Source organism: Mastigoproctus giganteus, chromosome 10 (genome assembly GCF_048544385.1).
Source record: "Mastigoproctus giganteus isolate SK-2022 chromosome 10, ASM4854438v1, whole genome shotgun sequence".
Taxonomy (NCBI): Eukaryota; Metazoa; Arthropoda; class Arachnida; order Uropygi; family Thelyphonidae; genus Mastigoproctus; species Mastigoproctus giganteus.
Window position 1 is genome coordinate 230,148,128 of NC_143584.1, and position 23,439 is coordinate 230,171,566.

The 23,439-nt window shown below is 37.6% G+C and overlaps 1 protein-coding gene across 4 annotated transcripts in view; it reads left to right on the plus strand.

The window, feature by feature from the left end:
- LOC150080020 (caprin-1-like) overlaps nt 1-19,870 on the plus strand; it is a 248,578-nt gene extending 228,708 nt beyond the window's left edge. Inside the window, exons 10-11 of one of the 4 annotated variants that reach the window (XM_090382371.1) lie at nt 5,491-5,649; nt 19,409-19,870. In XM_090382371.1, the coding sequence (XP_090238497.1) occupies nt 5,491-5,649; nt 19,409-19,470 (221 nt within the window). In that variant the 3' untranslated portion in view covers nt 19,471-19,870. The remainder of the gene's footprint in view (nt 1-5,490; nt 5,650-19,408) is intronic. The other 3 variants (XM_090382373.1, XM_090382374.1, XM_090382375.1) reach the window with 3 other exon arrangements.
- Nucleotides 19,871-23,439: the final 3,569 nt, after the last annotated feature.

The following is a 23,439-nucleotide window of genomic DNA, read 5'->3' on the forward strand; positions in this document are numbered from 1 at the left end:
TACATTTGTCAATGTTAAATTTCAGTTGCAACCTCTCAGCCCACCTGCTCAACTTTTCCAGATCCTGTTGCAGCAGCATAGCATTAGGAGTGTCCTTAACAACCCTGCCAACCTTTGTATCGTCTGCAAATTTGGACATTAAGCTTGATATACCATCATTAATATTATTTATAAATACAGAAAACAACAATGGACCCAACGCTGAACCCTGAGGGACTCCACTAATAACATTAGTCCACGATGACCAATGTCCATTGATTACCACTCTCTGTCTTCTCCCCTTTATCCATAGCAGCAATTTGCCTCCAGTGCCACAGTGCTCCAATTTGTGCAGCAGTCTTCCATGTGCAACAGTATCAAAAGGCTTTCTAAGATCCAAGTATATAATATCAAAGTTATTCCCTGCATCCAGTACTTTTGTGACAGCATCATAGTATCCAATCAAATTGGTTAGGCAAGACTTCCCCTTAACTAAACCATGCTGTGTCCAAGCTATAAATGAAGTCTTGTCTAGATGATCCTGCAATGCTTCTTTAACCAGTGCCTCCATTAATTTTCCTGGAACAGAAGTTAAACTCACAGGTCTATACTCTCAGTTATTACAAGATTATCTAGCTTACTGCCAGAGTTGACACCTCTGGCATTCCCCTCCCTGAATAACTCCTCATGTGTGAATGTTGATGCAAAATATTCATTTAGTATGTTAGCTACCTGAGCAGGATCATCAACAGTTGAACCATCGATATCAAGTGGACCAATCTGATTCATCCCCTTCCTTATAGAGTTTACATAAGTAAAGAACTCTTTGCTATTTTTCTTTGCATCCCTTGCCAAATATTTCTCGTAATCTCCCTTTCCCTGCCTAATCTCCTTTGTAACTTGGTTACAGATCAACTTATATCTATCATAGGTCTCTGTGTCACGTGTTAATTTATATGTATCCCATACATTTTTCTTCTCTGCCATATGTCTCATTAGTTCATCTCACATCCATTTAGGCCTAAACCTTCAACAATATTTCTTAGTTGGTATGTAAAGCCTAGTAGCTTCCAAGACAGGTTCTTTGAATACTTCCCATTTTGAATTTGCTGTTGGTAACATCATCAGTTGGTCCCACTGTATAGAATTTAAATACTGTCTCAGACCATCGTAGTCGCCTTTACTAAAGAAATAACCCTTTCCTTTACCCCTGATGGTAGTTACCTCTTTGAGTAAATCCCACTTCAGCACACTGTAATCACTTCCAACTAGTGGTTCCTTTATCTGCAGATTCTTAATGCATGAAGAATCACTACTGATAATCAAATCAAGAGTGTTACTCCCTCTAGTTGTCTCCCGAACATGCTGATGTAGAAAACAATCATCCAATAAATCCACAAAAGCCGTGTGTGTGTGTGTGTGTGTGACCAACCCACAAATTCCAGTCAATATGTGGGAAATTAAAATCCCCCATTATAAGACTCTGATTTACTTGCCCACTCTGTTTCCCTATACAGTTTCTTATTATACTCATCAGAGTCATTAGGCCTATAGCACACTCCTACTCTCAATTTTGATCTCCTAATGCTTATGTCACACCAAACTTACTCGACACTGCATGTCCAGCGATGTTGACTGGCTTCACTTCCTTGGATTTTATGTGTTTCTTAACTGATAGCATAACCCCCTCCTCCTTTCCTATCCTTTCTATCCTTTCTGTAGATGTTGTACTCCCCAAATTCCAGTTCTGCATTCCTTAGATCTGTGTGACACCACTTCTCTGATATCCCAACGATATCCGCCTTTGATGCTTTGAGCAATGCCTCAAATTCATCAAATTTATTTACCAAACTCCTAGCATTGTTGTACACGCAAGTATACATGCACCTGTACCTATTCTTGGCTACCCTAACACAACCCATGTGTTTACTTGTACCGCAATGACACCCAGCAGTGTCTGAAATATCCTGCATCTTGTTTTCCAGGCTTCTGCTCATTCCAATAGAAGCAGTGCAAGAATCACTTTTACCTCTGCCAGTGGCTACTGTTAATCTATTAATCCTTGTATCCGCCCCAGCTAGGAGTTTTCCGACCTACCTAACACTGCCTTGAGAGCATCAGCAAATATTCTTGCATCCTTTCTATTTAAGTGTATCTCCTCTCTGTTGAAGCAGTCTCTCCTGTTAACAAGTACAGACCAGGCTGAGATAAATTCTACCCCTTGAGCCTTGCACAGTCTCTCCACTGCTGAATTGATCGACAAGGCTCTCATCATATACTCACTCCTATCGTGTCTGGGCAGAATTGCAGACACTTTCAAATTCGACCCTAATTCATGGCTTTTTTTCAACAGTGACCTGTACTTGTTAAGTAATTCTGCCAGTCTCCTACTCTTAATATCATTAGTGCCAACGTGTACAACGATATAACCTTTTGTGCCCTTAAAAGATGATATCTGCTCTACAGCGTCATCAATGTTTGCCGCTGGCAGACATACCCTTGTCCTGTTCCACCTATCCTTTTTCCACAATGTGTTTTCCGTTTCCCTGACAACGTCACCAACAACAACTAGTTGCTTTGGGACCAGTGCATTCTGCCTTGGTGTTGCCACTGTGTTGTGTGATGTTCAAGTGCAAGCTCTGGCATTGATGAGGGCAGCTGAGAGCTTGATGGGCTCCTCAATTTAAATCCTTCTAGGGCATCCACCCTCTCTTTCAAGCTCTCATATAGACCCATAACAACGCTGAGTTGGCTCCTGATTTCCTCCAATCCTTACATCATGCACACACACAAAGACATTCCCTTTGGCAATATCATGTCCCGTTCCTGAATGATCCACAAACAACTAACAAGCAGTGCATTTCAAAAGGCTGTGATTCAGAGGACAACTCCCCCCAGCTCCCCCCCTGAGGTACAGCACTCCCACATTTGAGCCTTTTGCTTTGCTGCTCTGGTCTGAGTCATGATTTCTATTAAATTTCAAATAAAATTCCAATACAAAATATAACCCTAAACTTATATCCCAATGTGGTTATAACACTATATATATGTATTTAGTATCGAATATTATCTCTGAGTTACATTGTATGACTTTCTTATCTCTTATCAAGTTATATGTATTAATTTGTAATATTACGTTTGTAAAAACTAGGTCGTTATGTGTATTTAGTTTTAAAAAAAGTACAAATCAATTCACAATGAAATTTAATAAGATTAGTAAATTTTACTGATTAATTGATACTACTATACTTGCTATCTAGTTTCCCTTTAACCCTTACACTGTCTAGTTCGGGTATACATTGTATCGTATAACAATGGCAACAAGTTACGAATGGTAAATCTATGGACACGAGGTATTAATTACTTTAAAAATCGTGCTATCTAAATTCAAAATAAACCACGAAGCTTGACTAGGTCTATAAGCTACCTATATAAAATAATTTAATCTAACAATTAAGTCAATAAACTGGCTAAATATAATTAAAAATTTGCATTCGCGGGAGCTGCAAAACTTGTCCAACACTTGGATTAGATACCCTTACCGATACTAAGTAATAACCTACAAAATCTCTATCTAAGTTCAAATTAAACTAAAGTATTGTTACTAGGAAGAATATAAAGCAAGTCTAGAAAATAAATTAATATGCCAATTTAAATCAATAAAAGAGCAAAAATTTAAGAAAACTTTCTGTTAGTTGGAGCCGTAAAAACTTCGCCTGGTCACATGTACACCGATAGGGAACTTCTCTGTTCTATGGTATAAACTCTTCAATGATAAAAATTAATTGTTTGTTACTTCAAATTAGTCTGTCAGACTTTATTTTGTTGGTATTGTTAACATTGCCACGATTTACACTGAAAAATGGGCCTCTTTTTGCATTATAAGATTTCGTCCATGCTTTATCATATCCCATTAGGAATATATAGTTTGTTATATCACTAAATGGATAATTGCTCTGTGTTCATATATTTCACATCAGAATAACCTGCATAGCCATTTAATGTCTTTGTGCTAATGCTGTGTACTGTAGGAAATGTTTAGTAATGTTACATACCATGGAAGTTCTGTCCATTCACATGTGTGATTTTCTTCTTATTTGGAATTTTTTTGGCACATTTACTTTAAGGACATAGTACGTCAGTTCAAGTGATACTCTAGTTCTCAGCTAACTACAGCCCTGATTGAAGAGTGCTGCAGAAGAATCCCTGCAGACTCTGAGTCCAGACAAGTGATGAGTAGCAAAATCATTATGCTGTCATAGAGGAAGGATACAAGTGTTACGATGTTCTTCAAAGAGACTTCTGCAAAATAAAATAAACCAGTATAGTAAGATTATAATGCCTTTGTCTTGATAATACTTTCCTTAACTTGCCTTCCTCAACTGCAATAAGTAAAATTCAGTGAAATTTTTTTAAATATGGGGTGGTCCTCTTAATATGGTTAACTGTAAAATGTTTTCAAATAGCATGTATTACTTTTTATGACACTTTATTTAGTACTCATTGCCAACAAAGATAAAAAAAATTGCAATGGATCAGTTTAAAGACAAATTTTGCTGCATGTGGTTTTCAACATCTCTGTAAAATTGGAGAGTTGCAACAGTCTTTGCCCTAGTTGTCGTCAATATCTGTCAGTTGTTCAGAATATACAGTGGTCTCTGCGAGTTCACACGAGGCGCCTCTGTAGCCAGGTGGGAAGGAGCAGCAGTGCGTAGCACACGCTTCTTGATTAGACCGGGATTCGAGCCCGTCACCACCAAGTACAGAGGATGTGGAAAGGTCAGGGAATGACCACCGCATATTCCTGGAGCAATATGGCTTTAGTTGCTAATGCTCCTAAAAACCAAATAACAAACAAATAAACAATAACAGCGAGTTCACACACCCACAAAAATTGGGTTTGACTCTTTCTGTGAATTTGGAAGCATGTAGTATGGGTACATTTTCAAATATCCCAAATGATGTTATCCTGGCATATCAATCTCCAGTGGCAGTTTCTCATGCTTTTCCTGGGTTCCTCACTGTTGCATCTCAAACATCAGGTTCTCCTTGTGCTGAAAATTATCTACCAACAGGTGTGTTTATCCTGGATTTTATTTCTTCAAGTGTGTGTTACTACTTCATTGTAATGCCACATTACAAGCATTTCAGACAATGACACACTCATCACAGGACACTCAATTCCCACTTGTGTTCATTTGTTACCACCTTAGATTTACAGTGAATCACATTCTGTGCATCTTCCAAGTTTCATGGAGACACATGCAACAGATAAGTATAGTACCACATATTGCTTTGTAATGTTTTACCTTTATCCATATTCGAACAGATCACCTGTATATTGTAAGAGCATTGATTTGTTCTCTGTCACTGTGCTTAATATGTAAATGGCCAGTTATGATAATATTTAGGTATATCTTATCAAAAATAAGATAATATTAAAATAAAACTACTGAGTAAATGAAAGAAAAAAGATTGCTTTAGTTATATTTATATTTGTACATTTTTCAGCATTTAAGAGTTATTCTGCACAAGCACAGGGGGGTGCATTTACTCAGATTCGACCTGGTTATTCTAATAACAGAGGTAATCGTGGAAGCAGGGGACGAGGATCACCTAATGGCTATTCTAGAGGAACAAATGCAAGGGCTACATATGGGAATAACAGAGGTATATTATAAGATATATTGACTAAATAAAGTAACTTTTTAGTATTTCCTACTTTATATTAAATTAATATATGCTGCAGAAAGTCATAGTCAGAATGACTGAATAATATACAGTGTCATTTCGTTGTAACCTGTAGGGTTGTAGAAAAAGGTTGGGATATATAAATGTTTTCTAAGAAACTCATTTATCTATTATTAACATTAATGTTAATAATGATATATAAATTATCATAAACATTATGAATTTATGTTCATATTCTTGATAGAAATCGTCATTTTACCACAAATTCAATATATCTTCCATTTTGATGAATAAGTTTCTGAAAATATACACCAGTGTTTGTAACGATGCAACAATGTTTTTGTTAATTTTGCAACAAGTCTTAAGTGTGGCAGGTTTCCTGTAGAACTTCTCTTTCAAGAAATTTTTCAAAAAATCTTGCAATTTGAGGCCTTGGAGAGTATTCCCTCGACTGTATATGGTGAGTGGACCTCCCAGTGACACTGCTGTTCCTCTATATTAGCATTACTGGGATCCACTGCCCACAGCTAAGGTTTCCAGGCAAATCATAGGAATATGGCATGTTTGTGCAACCTGAGGAAACTCTGAAGGGGAATGTAGTTGTTGGGGGGGGGGGTCCAGCTTCGGCAAACTGCTTTGGCTCCCCTGCTTTGACAAGACAGGAGCTCCCGGGACAGCTTGCCCAGGATTGATTGGAAACGGGGAACATCCTTTGTAAAAAGGATAGGTGGAACAGGACCAGGGTATGGCTGCCAGGGGCAAAGGTTGATGACGTTGTAGAGCAGATAACATCTTTTAGGGGCACAAAAGGTGATATAGTAGTACACGTTGGCACTAATGATATTAAGAGTAGGAGACCGGCAGAATTACTTAACAAGTACAGGTCACTGATGAAAAAAAGCCGTGAATTAGGGTTGAAGTTGAAAGTGTCTGCAATTCTGCCCAGACACGATAGGAGGGAGTATACGATGAGAGCCTTGTCGATCAATTCGGCCCTGGAAAGATTGTGCCAATGTATACCAATGCTAGAAGTATAGTAAATAAATTTGATGAATTTGAAGTGTTGGTCAAGACATCAAAGGTGGTGTCACACAGATATAAGGAATGCCGAACTGGAATTTGGGGAGTACAATGTGTACAGAAAGGATAGACAAGATAGGAAGGGAGGAGGTGTTATGCTGTTAATAAAGAAAAACATAAAATCAAAAGAAGTGCATCCAGTTGATATAGATGAACAGTGCACTGTTGAGTCAGTTTGGTGTGACATAAGCACTGCGAAAGCAAAAATAAGAGTAGGAGTGTGTTATAGGCCTAATGACTTGAATGAGTACAATGAACAATTGTACAGAGAAATAGAGTGGGCTAGTAAATCGGAATGTCTTATAATGGGGGATTTTAACTTCCCAGATATTGACTGGAACTTGTGGGTTGGGCACTCACACACTAGTCAGACTTTTGTGGATTTATTGGATGATTGTTTTCTGCAGCAGCAGCATGTTCGAGAGGCAACCAGAGAAAGTAATACTCTTGATCTTGTTATCAGTAGTGATCATTCATGTATTAGGAATTTGCAGATAAAAGAACCACTAGGTGGCAGTGATCAGTGTACTGATGTGGGATTTACTTAAAGATTTAATTACCATCAGGGGTAAAGGAAAGGGTTTTTGCTTCCGTAAAGGCGAGTACAGTAGTCTCCGACAGTTTTTAAATTCTGTACAGTGGGATCAACTTACGATGTTACCAACAGTAAATTCTAAGTGGGAAGCATTCAAGGAATTAATCATGGAAGCTACTAAAAGGTTCATACCAAATAAGAAATATTGTTCAAGGTTTAGGCCTAAATGGTTGTCAAATGAACTAATGAGACTCGTAACAGAGAAGAAAAATGGGATGCATATAAGTTATCAAGCGGCTCAGAAACCTATGGCAGATATAAGTTAATCTGTAATCAGGTCACAAAGGAGGTTCAGCAGGCGAAGGCAGATTACGAGAAATCCTTGGCAAAAGATGCTAAGAAAAACAGCAAGGATTTCTTTACTTATATAAACTCTAAAAGGAAGGGGATGAATCTGATTGGTCTACTTGACATTGATGGTTCGACTGTTGATGATCCTGCTCAGATAGCAAACAAACTGAATGAGTATTTTGCATCTACATTCACACGTGAGGAATTATTAAGGTTTGAAAATGGCAGAAGGTTTTCAAATTGTAGCAAGATACTTAATGATTTTGTAATAACTGAGAGCAAAGTGGAAGAGAAATTGTTGAAGTTAAACGTAAGAAAAGCACCTGGGGTGGATGGGATCTATCCAGTTATATTAAAGGAGGCGGCAAAGCAACTAAGCAAACCCTTAGCCATAATTATGAGAGCATCCTTGGACTCAGGGGAGGTTCCCACGGACTGGAGATGTGCAAATGTATCCCCAATTCACAAAGGGGGATCGAAGGGTGACACGAGTAAATACAGACCTGTTAGTTTAACTTCTGTTCCGGGTAAAATAATGGAGTCACTGGTTAAAGATGCATTGCAGGATCATCTAGACAAGACTGCAGCAATAATTCAGACACAGCATGGGTTTGTTAAGGGAAAGTCTTGTCTGACAAATTTGATAGGATATTATGATGTGGTTACAAAGGAACTGGATGCGAAAAATAATTTTGATATCATATATTTGGATTTCGGGAAAGCTTTTGACACTGTTGCGCATGGAAGACTATTGTACAAATTGGAGCAGAATGGTATTAAGGGTAAGTTGCTACAATGGATAAAAGGATGGTTAAGTGCTAGAAGACAGAGGGTGGTAATCAATGGGTGCTGCTCTTCTTGGACTAATGTTATTAGTGGAGTCCCACAGGGTTCGGTGTTAGGTCCACTGTTGTTTTGTTTATTTATCAATGATATTGATGAAGGTATATCAGGCTTAATGTCAAAGTTTGCAGATGATACAAAGGTTGGCAGGGTTGTTAATGACAGTAATGGCAGTGTGCTACTGCAACAGGATCTAGATAATTTGGGCAGATGGGCTAAGAAGTGGCAACTGAAGTTTAACCTTGACAAATGCAAAGTACTACATATGGGTAGAAGTAACCCCAGAGAAACGTACCAACTGTGTGGTACTACACTTAAGGTGGTAGAAAATGAAAAAGATCTGGGAGTAATTGTGCAGGCAGATATGAAATTTTCTGAGCAATGCAGACAGGCTGCCAGGGCAGGTCATGGGGTTTTGTCAATGATATATAGGAATTTTGCTAGCAGGGAAAAGGTGATTATCCCTCTGTATAAGGCAATGGTCAGGCCACGGCTTGAGTACTGCGTACAGGTCTGGAGGCCTCATTTTAGGAAGGATGTAGATTTACTTGAGCGTGTACAGAGAAGGGCAACAAGATTGGTGAGGGGAATGAAGGGATCCTGTTACCAAGAGAGGCTTAAGTTCTGCAAATTGCAGTGGCTGGAGACTAGGCACCTGCGCGGTGATCTGATTGAGGTATATAAGGCCTTGAATGGGTTGAGCACGCTGAATTCTGATGGGATCCTTCCACTTGTTCAGATTACGAACCTAAGGGGGCATAAATTCAAATTAAGAAAGGACAGATGTAGAATAGATGTGTGGAAATTTTCCTTTAGCCAGCGGGTGGTTAATTGCTGGAACAAACTTCCATCTGTCGTTGTGGAAGTTGATAGGTTGAATAAATTTAAGGAGGAACTGGACAGGCATTTGGAGGGAATGGTGTGTGTTTTTTTTTTTTTTTTTTTGGCTGATGCTGCATAAGCTCATACATTTGCTTTCTTGCATCACATGCTACTACTACTACTGGGTTCATCTGCCAGGTTCAACCATGTGAATGCCATGACCCTTCCCTCATAATTCAAGGGACAGGATTCAGGCTGGCAGTAGTGTGGGTATGATGTCTGGGCAGCCCTGGCATCCCACTTCTGAGTGCATTTATTGGTTGCTGGCATCCCATTTGGTCACTGTGGTAAGTGGGTAACCCTGTTATTGAACCAAAATTAAAAACACTATGAATACTGATAACATTATTTCTTCTGGGGCCCCCACCATGGTCTCCCTAACAGAAAATAAAAACAGAGAAACAAGCAATGCCAATGCAGCAAATAAGCCGACCGGGCTAGCCAAGTGGGTAAAGTACCTGCCCGGCAACCCAAAGGTCGCGGGTTCGATTCCCGCCTCAGGCTTGGATCAAAGTACTGCAAAAACCTTGGGAGGTGCAATATGACCACAGAAGCCGATGCGCCAACAACTACCAAATCAAAAAAAAAAAAAAAAAAAAAAAAAAGAGCAGCAAATAAAAACGTGAATCTATTAGCCAATGACCAAGTGGGCATTGGCTAATGAATTCAGGTTCTTGACACAAGAGACTTTGTGTAATCATAATCTTCAGTCTGAATTTCAGCTTGGACAAGAGGCTTGAATGTTCTCTATGCTCTCTCCTCTGCTTCTTGGGGTGCAGACCAGTGCACCTTACTATGTATGTACCATACACTTGTGCAATCTGAACTAGATTGTGTCCTGGGTATACATATCAGCCAGAAACGGTGTACTTTGATGGCTGATCTCCATCCATATTGCTTCTGGAGCACTTTAAACATCTCCTGCCCACTGTCTGTATGTACAAGCAAATGAACCACTGTTAGCTCTTTGGAAATGGTGGTCCAAAAAATTTGGAAATACTTGTACAACAATTGTCAGGCTGCCAATTGTCCTTTCGGTATCCATGTCCAAGTACTACTCTGGGATTTTCATATCATGATTAGACATGTTTTCCCAAACACCAAAGCAAACTCTTCCATCTGCCTACTTGCAGCTCTATTCAGCACACCGAGCTGAACATTCTAACTTCTCTCCAGTTTACACGGATAGCTGAAAGTTGGAATCATGTGTAGGATCTGCTGCTGTCTTTCCAGAGACATTATATACAAGCAGATTGTAACTGAATGCAGCATATACAATGCAGAGCTGCATGCTATACAGTTAGCCTTGGATCACATAAGAATTTGCCAATATCGGTAGTTTTTATATTCTTTGAGTTTATACCAATTCAATTATTATTCCTGTTCTTTGAGTGTATACTAGCATTGAAATACAATTCTCATTCTGCCTTGTCTGGGGTTCATTCTGATACATTTCTGTTTTGCTGACAGACAATTTACCCACCTATTAGAATTATAATTGACTGAACAGATTTTAATGATACACAATTTACCCCTTTTAACCCTCTGACTGAACTTTATATTCTCAGTCAGATTTTATTGGACAATGACAGTGTTCCAGCTGTTTTTAAATTTTTACACCTTATTAATATATATATATATATATGTTCTACATATGATAGAAAAAAATTTATCGGATTGGCAATGAGGTAGCAAGTTAGGTACAGTCTGCGGAAAACCTGTGCGTCAAAAACACCCAAGTAACATGCAAAGTCCCAACGCCGCCACAGTAGCTAAAACCTAGAAGTAAAGTGAGAGTAAAACAAAATGAGATAGAACGTAAAGTAAAACGGTAAAGCAGAAGGCGAAAAAGTAGTGGTGGTAGTGACCAAAATAGAAATGTGGTAGAGCAGAATATGATAGAGCAAAACATAAAATATAATATAAAAATAACATAATAAAGCAAAATTATAAAAATTATAAAATGTGTTAATTATGGGTTAGTAGATATATTGATAGGGACTTTATCTAGGGCTAACCCTCTCAATATATCAGCCCATAATTAACATAGCTATCTGTTTCTGTTATTTATTACAAATAAATTCTTCGCCTAATATATATAACATACTTGATCTGCCAACCCACACTGGACCAGCTTGGCAGATTATGGTCCATTTCCCTCAGCATGAAACATTGAGAAGGCCTGTCCTGCAGTGGATTGATAATGGCTGCAGTTTACATTTTATATAACATATTATGTGTATTTTTAATCCACATACCGCCTTTTTATCATATATAACATTTTGATTTATAAAATTTTGTAACCTTGTTTTGGCCAATAATAGCCTTGGTTGTTAATGTGACAATAAAACCATAAACACAAACCCTCTTCAAACTGCTGAGATATATGAAGTATAATGTTTCTTGCAGGTTCCCAGTTAGTTTAAAAAAAAAAACCAAAAATTTCTGCACAACAGTTATACTCTTTCTTTTAACAGTAAAGGTTAGGTTAGATTAGTGTTTAGCCTTTTTCTTGTTTATTTGGTACACCTTTTGCCTGTTGCTTACTGACAGGAACGTGTGGAATTCATGAACATGTAAAGTGCTGTGACTTATTACTGCATAATTGAATTTGAAGCATAAGCAAATATTGCAGACTACTGCCAACTTTAAATTTAAATTAACGAAATTCAACTAATTCAGTTTTTATTGTTAATATAAGTGTCTGAATGTTTTGTGTGCCACTCTGTAGTTAATAGTGGTTATGCATTTAAGAACTTGAATAACATGCTGCTCTCGTTTCACATCAAAACACAGCTATGCTGTGTGGCTGTGTCTTGACGATAAATGGTAAAGAAAATAAGATGTATTGACAGAACAGTTGCAAAATATTAACCACAATTATTATTATTATTACTTTTTTTTTATGAAACCCCCAAACATGAACAGTATTAGACCTATAGTATTTAGCACCTCCTGTGGGTTGAAGGTTGAGAAAATGAAAGAAGATACTTGTTGACATTAGACTTGAATTTCTATAGACTGTAATTTTCAGGAAATGTGTGAACTGACATTGTTCCGGTTCTATAAGTTTGAAGTTAGACAGTAAAAGGACACTGATGGTTGCAGCATGTGTTTAGACTGGTTTGAGAGAGAGAGTGAGTTACAGAAGCCAATTCAGAACAGTGCCCATGGAAATATCTATAGGAAAAGGCCTGCAGCAGAAACAGAACATCTGTGAAACAGAGTGGAGAGGTTTCATAAGAGATGGGTCATTAATTAACTGATGAACTGCCCTCATTTGAATGAATTCTAGAAGCCTGAGAGAGGTTATGGGGTGTAGTGTATATTTGGGGTCAAGTGGCACTGGTGGTTTCTTACAACTCCACGATCTCTTGCATTACAGTACCCTCTAAAGACCACATAGTGTGAGTGGTTGGGATTTATGTGGTGTAATGTAGGGCTATGTTCATCTGGCCTCTTAACTTAGTGGGCATGGAACACCATAGACTCCTAGTTACTGTACTGAGTGTAGGAGTTAGTAGAGAATAGATGCTGTTGTGGGATGAACCCTAGCTTACATGAACTTATCAGGAAGGGTTCCAGAGGAAAAAGAAAAAAAATTTCTTGGATGATGGTGATAGTTTAAGTTTTAAATAATAGATGGTTGAAGAAGGTGGATGATAGGAAGGCCTCTGCCAGGAAATTGGAAGAATAGGAAACAGAGGGGGGAACCCTCTACAGAAGCAACCTGTAGTGCCAGGGTACTGTAAGTGGAAGTGTTTTTGGTCCAGTGTCAGCATTCCACACCATGCCACCTGAAAAGAGGAAATAGCATGCTGTCAGCAAGGGCAGGATATCTGTCCTACAAAGCAAGATTCACAACATATACTCTTATTTATTTATACACCTATCACACCACATGTACACAAGACATTTTATGATTCATCATTCCCCCCCATACACACACATTCAGGGTGTAAACAATTAAGTTGTAGCTTTCAACAACAACAAACACTTTTCTTTTTTTTTTTTTCTTTTTTTCTTAACAAACCATGAGCACCCATTTAGTCATAGCACAGCTTATTCATTTGACATTTATGTCTTAACCTGTATTTACAATGTTAACTTTTTTTTTTTTTTTGGGTGCATATTCAGTGTGCACATTCATAACATCTAAAATGGATGGTATCTCTTGCATCCATTCAATCCACAGTCACTGTCATTCATGATAACACTGAATATAGACATTTTTTTTTTTTGCAAGTTAAATTTACCCAATTTATCTGTCATACAAACTGATCACGTGGGTATGGTTATATGTGCAAATAATGCACATATCATGCATCAACCTCATTGCACACACATGGACACAGAGCATAATACAGGCATGTGCACACATTACTTAAACTCATTCACACACACAGACAACATTTAGATACATATGCACTCCAAGTTCACAAGCACACAATTGCACTGCTTTGTACAACAGGCAATCCACACTGATATTGAGCAAGGGAGCAAAAGTTGCCTAGACAGGATCCTAAGAGTTAATTTAGATAGTAAATGCAATTGTGTCACATTCAAGTGAGCGTCACACCGTATAGTTGTGTTGTAAAATGATGAGCCAGATCAGCTGAGTTTGGCTTTTTATAGTACATTGCTATAGCTTGAGTGTACTAGTTAAAACTGATGGGTGTCTTGCTGGTTTTGCCTAAGAGTTTGTCTTCTTAATTTAAAGACTGTCTCTTCATATTTTGTGAGTACTTTGTAGTATCCTTCCTGTGTAATGAAGAGGTGCTCCCAATTTTCAGGTGCAGTTCAAGTCATCTATTAGCCCCTAGGGCATGTAGTTTGGCTTTGAAAGAGCCGTGTCTTGTAAGGAAGAAAGTCATAAACAAGCCTGGGCAAACTAGAGATGTGATAAAGTGGTCTTGGAGGAAACCAGTGCCACATTTGGTAGGAATCTCTTTGTCACCTCTCCCTTAGTGGTCTGATCCCAACCTTTTTGCCATCTTTGTTTTAGTTCAGTGGCTATTTTCTGGTTTGGAATCATTAGCTCAGTCTGTAATAGAGACCTTGGCATTTCCATATCCAGTGGGAGAGCACTTGCCATTACCTGCCAGGAATTTTTCATGTATGTGAATACAACAAAGAAAGCTAATCAGATTGGACCTTTGTGCACTGGGTGTGGGAAAGCCTTAAATAACCTGGCTGATGTTGTGGATGGATTGAATGGGTACTTTGCAATCAGTCTTTACTGACAAAAGACCATTTGTGCTGAGAAGAGGCTGAGCCATATGAAATTAGTGATGCTGTAATTACGGATGATTATTAGAAAAACTTTTGAGCATAAAGACAAGTAAGGCTTCCGGAGTTAATGGCATTTACCCTGTAGTTTTGAGGGAGAGTGTGAGGGAGTGTATTGAACCATTGAGGTTAATTGAGGATATCTTTGGATTGGAGAAGTGCCAATGTATTGCTAATACATAAAAGCAGTTCTAAGAATGAAGTTGGTAACTACAGACTGGTTAGTCTGACTTCAGTGATAGAAAAATCTTAGAGGCAGTGATTAAGAGGGCAATCATAAGAGCGGAATGTCTGTGTTGAGAAGCTCATTAAGTACTGTGATCCAAAAGAATGGACTGTAGTTTCTGTTTTCAAAATAATTGAGTGATGTTGCAGAGGTTTTGTGGCACATTTGCATGGCGGAGTGCAGGGTGCTAGGCCACCACAAGGCACCAGCAAAATCTACGTATATGGCCAACATATGTTTCTGTTCTGTGGAATTTCCAGGCTTAAAACCAAACTGCTTGTCTGAGTGCAGAGCTTGGTGGTAATGGACAAGTAGCCAGCTTAGTATAAGCCTTTCCAGGATCTTATCAATCACTATTATCAGGGCAATAGGCTAATAAGGTCTGGGTTCAATAGAGGGGTGGGTTTTTCAGTATCATTCTGAATAGAGCTTGTTCCCAGAGGGCAGGAAACATTTCCTGAGCAAGGCAGTAGTTGTAGATGGTCAGGGGAGGCAAATGCCAATTCCTTGATCACCTCTAGCAGGTCATGTCTGGGACAGTCGTTGCATTTAGTACAGTCCATAGTGTCTTTTAGCTCTTCGTGGGAGAAGGGAGGTTCTACTTCTGACCTGCTGATGTTTGAGCTTAGATTAGAGCATGTTGTTCAGCAGAGAATAATACATTGTTTATGACAGTGTCCTCCCAGGTATGGGTAGAGACACCATCCATGGTATTGTTAATATTTACCACCTCACCTGGCAGAAGCATTGTTTGTGGCAATGCGGCAAACAATTCCTCATGGTCTGCATTCCCAGTCATCCCAACCAAGGCCTGCCAGATTCCCTTTTCTTGTACCCGATGAAGATGGTGTAATTGTTTCTGAGGTTCCTGTAGTCTCCCTCACAGCATTCACCTCATTTTCAGGCCAAATTGCTTGTGCCCTTTGAAAGTCTTTTCTCGCCTGGCAGACCTTCACTGGAAGGTTTCCAGCTCAGGGCACCACAAGGGGACAGAATTTTTCCTAGGTTTCTCTATATGCATGGAGGCATTGCATGCATCAGTTATTATCTGCATGATTTTTTTTCAGAGTGGTTCTGAGCAGTCTGTTGATTTAAGGAATTTAGTGGGGGTTCTCTGGATTACTAGTCTGAGAGAATCCCAATTTGCATTCTTAATATTGAACATGATTATGTTAAAGAATGGAGGGATGTCTCCATTTGGCATACAAGGTAGAAGGCTATTGCTCTGTGGTCTGAGGTAGTCCATGCCTTGTGGACACGCCAGTTTGTAAACTTTGAAGCTATAACAGTGGTGGTTAAGGTAACACCAATATTACTTTCTGATAAGGTGAAACTAAAAGTTGGCAGATTGTGTGGCTGGTTTAGACAGTAAAAGGCATAATAGCAAGGAAATCCTCCATCTGCTGGCTGATGGAGGATTTCCTTGCTATTATGAGTACCGGCATGGTCCTCAGTCAGGTTATGTCAGAGCCTGGATCAACAATATGCATCCAGTAATCTGTGACCTGATAAAGATGCCAGAGCAGTCTGAAGATAGTGGATATAAGGAGCTATATCCATTCAGTAGACTGAGATGACATGGAAAGAACCAAGATGACTTCTTATTTGAGTATATGTGGCAAAGCTTGTGCACAAAGAGTTTACTTTGGTTATGGTTAGAGCCATGTTTCTAATCACTGGATTACACCACCCTGTTGGACCAGGGATGGCCCCTGACCACAGTGTGTGTGTACAGTTCCTTGGATGGTTAGGATATCTGTGTGCTGTTCTTCCATCTTCAGTTTCACCTGATCAGCGCTACAACATACTCTCTCCAGGCATTTATTTGGAGGAGCTTTAATGCTTGTTGGTTGTATAATTTAAGTTTATGCTGTTTGATTACATGCTGATAGCCTAGACAATTTGGGTCCCTGATGGAGTGGCATGATTTAGGTCACCGCATTGCAATTTGCACATTTAGGTTGGGATTTCTACTTTGATATTACTTATATGTATGCCTTGTGACAACAGTGTCTGTACATACTATATTTTTGTGTGCATGTATGAGAAGTGTAACCATACATTTGGCATTTGTGACACTTTAAAGTAGCATAATGTTCATGGAATCTGACTTGTGACTTCCACACAGCATTTGTCCGCTCCTAAGCCTGCAGCAGCTTCCATACCCTGGGGGAGACATCTGCAATACAGTTGTTAAAGTGCTGGTGCTCTCGAGTTAATAGCTTGTCTAAATACAAATTCCTTTATCATCTATAAATTCCAGCGCCTGTGCCACCTTCTCTACATCACACAATATGCTGGCACCTCCGTAGCCAGGTGGGAAGGAGCAGCAGTGCGTAGCACACGCTTCTTGATTAGACCAGGGTTCGAACCCATCACCACCAAATTCAGAGGATGCGGAAAGGTCAGGGAATGACCACTGCATATTCCCGGAGCAATATGGCCTTAGTTGCTAATGCTCCTAAAAACCAAATAACCAACCAACAACACAATATGCTAAATAGCCCTTTCCCTTTAGGAGCTCTACCCAGAGTTCAGTTTACTAACCTACAAGTATTCCCTTATGTGTTTGGTTTCCTCTGCCATGGCAATCTCTATAATGACTCCAGTGTTCCTTACCTTGTTCATGGATTTGACAATCTTCAGGTGTGGTCCAAAACTTGAAGTTACTATGGAATGGAGTAAATTTCATTACCAAACTGGTGTTAATTATTCTTGATTATCTAATACAAGGGGGAGTTGTCAAATACACATGGATGGTAAGCATCCCTGAAGTGCTTATGTATCCATAGTGTTGTTAACTTTTACAGTCATAGTCCTGTACCTGTGTAAAACATTGATAAGTGAACTCTATCTTTGGGAACCTCAGAAATCTTGGCAACATGCATGCCATGAGTGAGTCATAGTGAGTTTTGTGTGTGCCAGGAATGATGGGAAAATTCTTGTAAGCTGTTTAAGAAGTTGATTACACTACCCCTTTTGGGGCACTACAGTCTAATACATAGTTTGAGAGTATCAGTTTAGTATAATCTGCAGGCGCCTCCGTAGCCAGGTGGGAAGGAGCAGCAGTGCGTAGCACACGCTTCTTGATTGGACCGGGGTTCGAGCCCGTCACCACCAAATACGGAGCATGCGGAAAGGTCAGGGAATGACCACCGCACCGGAGCAATATGGCCTTAGTTGCTAATGCTCTTAAAAAAAAAACCAAAAAAAACCAAATAGTATAATCTGCACATACAATGCCTAATAGACCTATTCAGACAGCAGTGAATTGATTTTGCTAGCTCTTTTACTTTGGAGCTACATAAAATCCAGGATCTATGTTGTTCTTGCAGCATCTGTGAGGAGACCTCAAGCCTCTGTTAACACCATTGCACTGCATGATTTTCACTATGTTATTTAGAGTTTAACTTGTGTGCCTTTTATTCTTGTTTGTCATTAATGGTAACTGTACTGTATGTTCTTATTGCTTACTGTATTACTGTATGTTCTATGGCAGACTTACCATATACATTGTTCTGTTGCTATGTTATGTACTAAATTTGCAATAGAATTTAGTTAACAGAGGCTTGAGGTCTTCTTTGAGGCCTTGCAGATCCACAAGTATATGCAGGTTTGCCCTTCAAGTATGCCACTGGTGTACCCTGCGTTTTGTTTCACTCATGTGCAACTGTAATGATTGCAGATTTCTACCAAGTTGTTAATGCTCTCCAACTTTTCAGTTTTCAGTTATTTGCATTGTCCATCATAACTGCAGAAATAGTGGTGCTAACTTCCAAGATAGGTGATTGAAAATTCTGAAACAGGTTGTAAGCTACTTTTGTCTGTAAAATAATAGGCTTCCAAAATTTTCAAGGATTCGCCATCCTGTAAATTATTTTAAAGGGTATTACACTAAATTTTATAAAATTTCAATAAAAACCTATAATTGTTATGAATCTTGATAAAACATTGGAGCCCACATGAATCCTATTGTGGAGGCTGGCAGGTAAATAATCGAGCAGGTAGTAGTGTACTGCATTCAGGGTCTGATGAGTGTTAAATTATGTTAGCCTGCTTCTTCCTTTTACTTTCTCCCTTCCCTCTTTTTCTTTTCTTTCGTCCACCAGGCTCACGCACATAGTGTGGTATATCTGGTGTATCTTCTGGGGTATAAGAAAGTTGTTGTTGCTTCAATCTAAATTGAACAAGAGGTACCTATGCCTCGAAAGCTTCTTGTATGTTTATTCTTATCACTTTTAATTGCTATACCATGCATTTTGTTTCTTTTTGTAGTTATTTTAATCTCTATATATTTTTTATTTTAAATAAATTGTTTAACGTTCACATCAGTGGTTACAATATTCTTATTAATGAGTATACCTGATGCCCGAGGTCTCTTCTATTACAATAAGTAAACTTTCTTGTTCCTTTTGAGTTATTAAATATGGAATTTTTGTACAACAGGTGCTGCTAAGCCAATTTAAATTCTTAAAGGAAATTGAAAGATATTAGTTATTTTTTATCCAGTTATTTATGAATTTCTCTTTCAGCGCAGAGGGGGACTGCTGGAACAAGAAGTGGTAGTCGCAGTAGCAGTTATAGGAGCCAGTAAAGAGCTGCCATTACCAGGCACCACAAAAAAAAAGTAAAAATATAAATTCAGCTTTTCAGACTTGGCAGTGGCAGCAGACTTATGAACATTTATTTTCAAATAAGAAATAGTCTTTCTGCAGTTCTATAAAGCCTGAATGTGACTTTTCCAAAGCATCCCTTGTCCCACAAGCTGTGGAGGACAAAGTAGACAGTGTGCTTCCAAGATTTGCATGATTGTAATAATTATGAACAAAAGCAGAAGAAAAAAAACAACAACACAATTTCAAGAAACCATATTGGATTCATCTAGTGTGATCGAATTATAATTTGTGGCAAAGAATGAGTATGAGCAGTTGGGACCAGAAGTGGTGTTGGGATCAGTTGATACTACATCTAAAAGCAGTTATATAAAATTGCCTCTGAGGTTTTTTTTTTTTTTTTTTTTTGTAACTTCAATATAAAAAAAAAAAGTCAGGTGTAGTTCAGTGCTTAGCTTGTGGGACAAAATTGGGCTTTATTTTATTTGATTTTACTAGAGCATTCTCTGTACACATGCCTTAGATGTCGGTACATACAAAAGGCAATTTTCTATGGCAACAATTATGGTATTTCTCCTGTTCATGTATCTGCATAAGAATGAGGAATTCACTTGCAGCTTAAAGTCAGACTTACTTCATGTTGCCTACCTCCCAGAACAAGTTAACATTTATTTTAATGCTATAAGTGTTAATAGCAGTGCTTAAGAGTTGCTAGTAAGAAGCACACCAGGGATAATAATCATCTACTTGCTTTGATGTTTCAGAGGTTCCACTATAAAGATTAGTGCAGGTCTAAGGAAGTGTTACAACTCAGTATTTTTTGCTTAATTTTTTAGTAGTACTTGTTAAATACTGCTCAAGTCTTTCATCAGTTAGTTCCAGAATTTTTCTTGGGCTGATTCTGACCTTTGGCTGCAACAATATTAAAGTGTTCTGATGGAGCATGTACTATCTTGACTGGTGTTTTTGTTGAAAATTATAATTTAATTTGTAAATATAGTCATAATTATTACTGTTACAGCTTTAAAAAAAAAAAAATCAGTAAGAATTTATCATGGTATGATGATAAAATCTTAGTGTACAATTGATGTCTGCATGAGCCTTCATTAATTGTAAATTTAATGTCATTCGAACCCAAGTATGGGCAAGCTGACCAGATAAATACATTTACAGTGTTTATTACATGAGAAACATGATAAAAGTATTAATTATAATTGTGTTAAATAGAAATTTATAAAATTATAAGGTAGGAATATATAAAAGAAAGGTATAGGGCAAAAGTATTTAAAAAAAAAAAAAAAACCAGCAGATTATATCTTGGCCTTGCACAATATTTATTTATAGTTGAAAATAATCTTAAGAGCAGCATTAATGTCATATTGCATAACAGATTGAAATTTCCAAAGTCTTGGTCAATAGATTTCAAAATTTATTAACTTTTGTTCTACTTGCAGCACATTGATAGAGTGCTTTATTTGTTGAGATTCGTATTAGTGTTGCCATGCAATGATTTTTAGGGAAGATCTGTAGTAACTAATGATAAACTAGTCATGTACCAGGATGTTTCAAAAAAATTATGAATTTGTTAGACTGTCATAGTCTGGATTTATTTCTGTGGCATATTTTCTGTGTAATTATTTATGCCTTAAGCTTTTGCCTTGCCTTGCCTTTTTCTTTGTAGATTCCTATCTTATATCTTGCCCTTTTCCATTTCTTATTTCCAGTAATTTTATATTTTGAATAATTTGTTCATGCAATACTTGTTGTCCATTCTTTTTTTTCTTAAAGTAAAGAAAAAATTCAAATTGTACACATTAGAATCTCTAAATTCTAATTTAAGACTGCATGATTATTCTATTCCGACATTTAGCCTACAGGTCACTGTTTTGAGCATTACAATTGCCAGTGATGTACAGCTATATGTATAAATTTTAACATTGTCTTTATTTTATCTTAATCATATTCTGATCTCTTATTCTGACTCTATATTTGAGCCCTGTGAAAAAGGAGTTTTTTGCTCCCTCCCAGTTAATACACTTGCATATTAGGTTTAGTAAATATAGAACTTACTTTCTTATGTGGAGCAAATTATTTGCACACAAATTATATGTGGCATTAGTCACTTTGGAAAGTATAGTTCGTGCACCTCTATTTTGCTTTTGAATACAGAGTGTTGTTATGTTTGTGCACAGTGTCATTAAAAGAATAGTGAAAGAATAAAGAATCAATGTCAAATTCTGTTTGCTTGTTAGCAAGACAAAAAGAGAGAGAGAGAGAGAGAGAGAGAGAGAGAGAGAGAGAGAGAGAGAGAGAGACAAAGAAAGCTTATGTTTTCCAGAAAATGTGTAAGGATGATTCCTCCTTTTAAAATTATTTTGGTGTGGTGTTAGTATATCATTTACTTGTCTCCAAAGACAGATGCCACTGAGCTTGTTTCAGTTGTAGATGTAGCAAACAGCAATAATAGTATGCTACAATGGGTGGCACATTCTTACCTTATCTTGTTAATTAGATCCTTAAAGTAAATTAGAACCACTTTTGGGTGGGCCTTTTCTGTTAATATCAGGTCTAAACCAGGGCTGGCAAATGATCAATTGCAGTGCACAGAAATAAAAACTTACCTACACGTTTAAAAAAAAAAAAAAAAAATCCACCAAAAATTAATATCAAAGGTTTTGTAGGTTTTACAATTTTTTTTGCATAATATTAAATATGATGTTCATTGGGGATAACAATAGCACATGGGCTGCTGTGATTGGCCAAATAGTCAACTATCACATAGTGCAGATTTCATAAGTCAGTACAAAACATCCAAATATCAGAAACCTCATTTCTTATTATTAAAATAATTAAATCTTAATGATTATAATTAATTTTATAGTAAAATTAATATTTATAATTTTACCTGCATATTTTTCTTTAAGGTAAAGATGCAGTTGTGATAGGTTAATCTCGAGACCATTTTAATTAATTAGCACTTTAGCAAGTATGTATGTTTACCAGCAGTGTAGGATTGGAGTGTATATATGTAAATATAACATTCCAAAGAATGTTATCTGGGGGTAATTTCAAATAATGTCTATTTTTGCACAAATTGCATAGAAATTTTCAAATAGGTGTTGCCATATATTATCTGTCTTACCAAGTAATTGTAGCCACAATTTTTAAAAGATGGTGGTTAGAAAACAACTTTAAAAATCGGAATAAAAATTCATACCTGTTAACTTCAGCTATTTGGTTTAAGCATACAAAAGCAGAAAAACTTATAGAACTAATTCTCAAGAATTTATTCACTTCTCGGGATTCTGATCTATAAGATGATGAAACTATCATGTGATATACAGTCCATTCCGGTTATTTGGGACATATTGGGACTAGTGCATTTTGGCCCGATTAAGCGGCTGCTCCAATTATCCGAAGTTTCACTTAAATAGATAAAAAATACAATGTACCCCCCCCCTTTACAATTGGTTCACTGTACAATCAAATCATGTTACGACGGAGTCACCATAGTAAAGTACCGTTCACTATATGATGTGCAGTAAGCGCGGGTCATTGTGATCACGTTTGTGAATTGAATTTTAATTCTATTAAACAGCGATTCTAATTAGTGAAAATAGGAGGAATATTATCCATAGGCTATAAAAGCAAAGATATATTAAGCACAAATTTATTATCTTACCAATTAAAAAAACTAAATGATACGTGAAAATTGGAAGAATATGCGTGATAATCGGAATAATTAATACGTACTGTAATATGTACATACTAACTAGTTGACATTTCTGTTCGCTGACATTTGTGGGTGGGGGTTACAATTTAAAACAGTAAAAAGATAAGCAATCAATCACAAAGAACACACACACAAATTGCAAGTAACACGATACGTGCAAGTGAGAACAGAGTAACGAGTTACAAAGCTTTAAAAATAGGAATGAAGAGATCTGAAA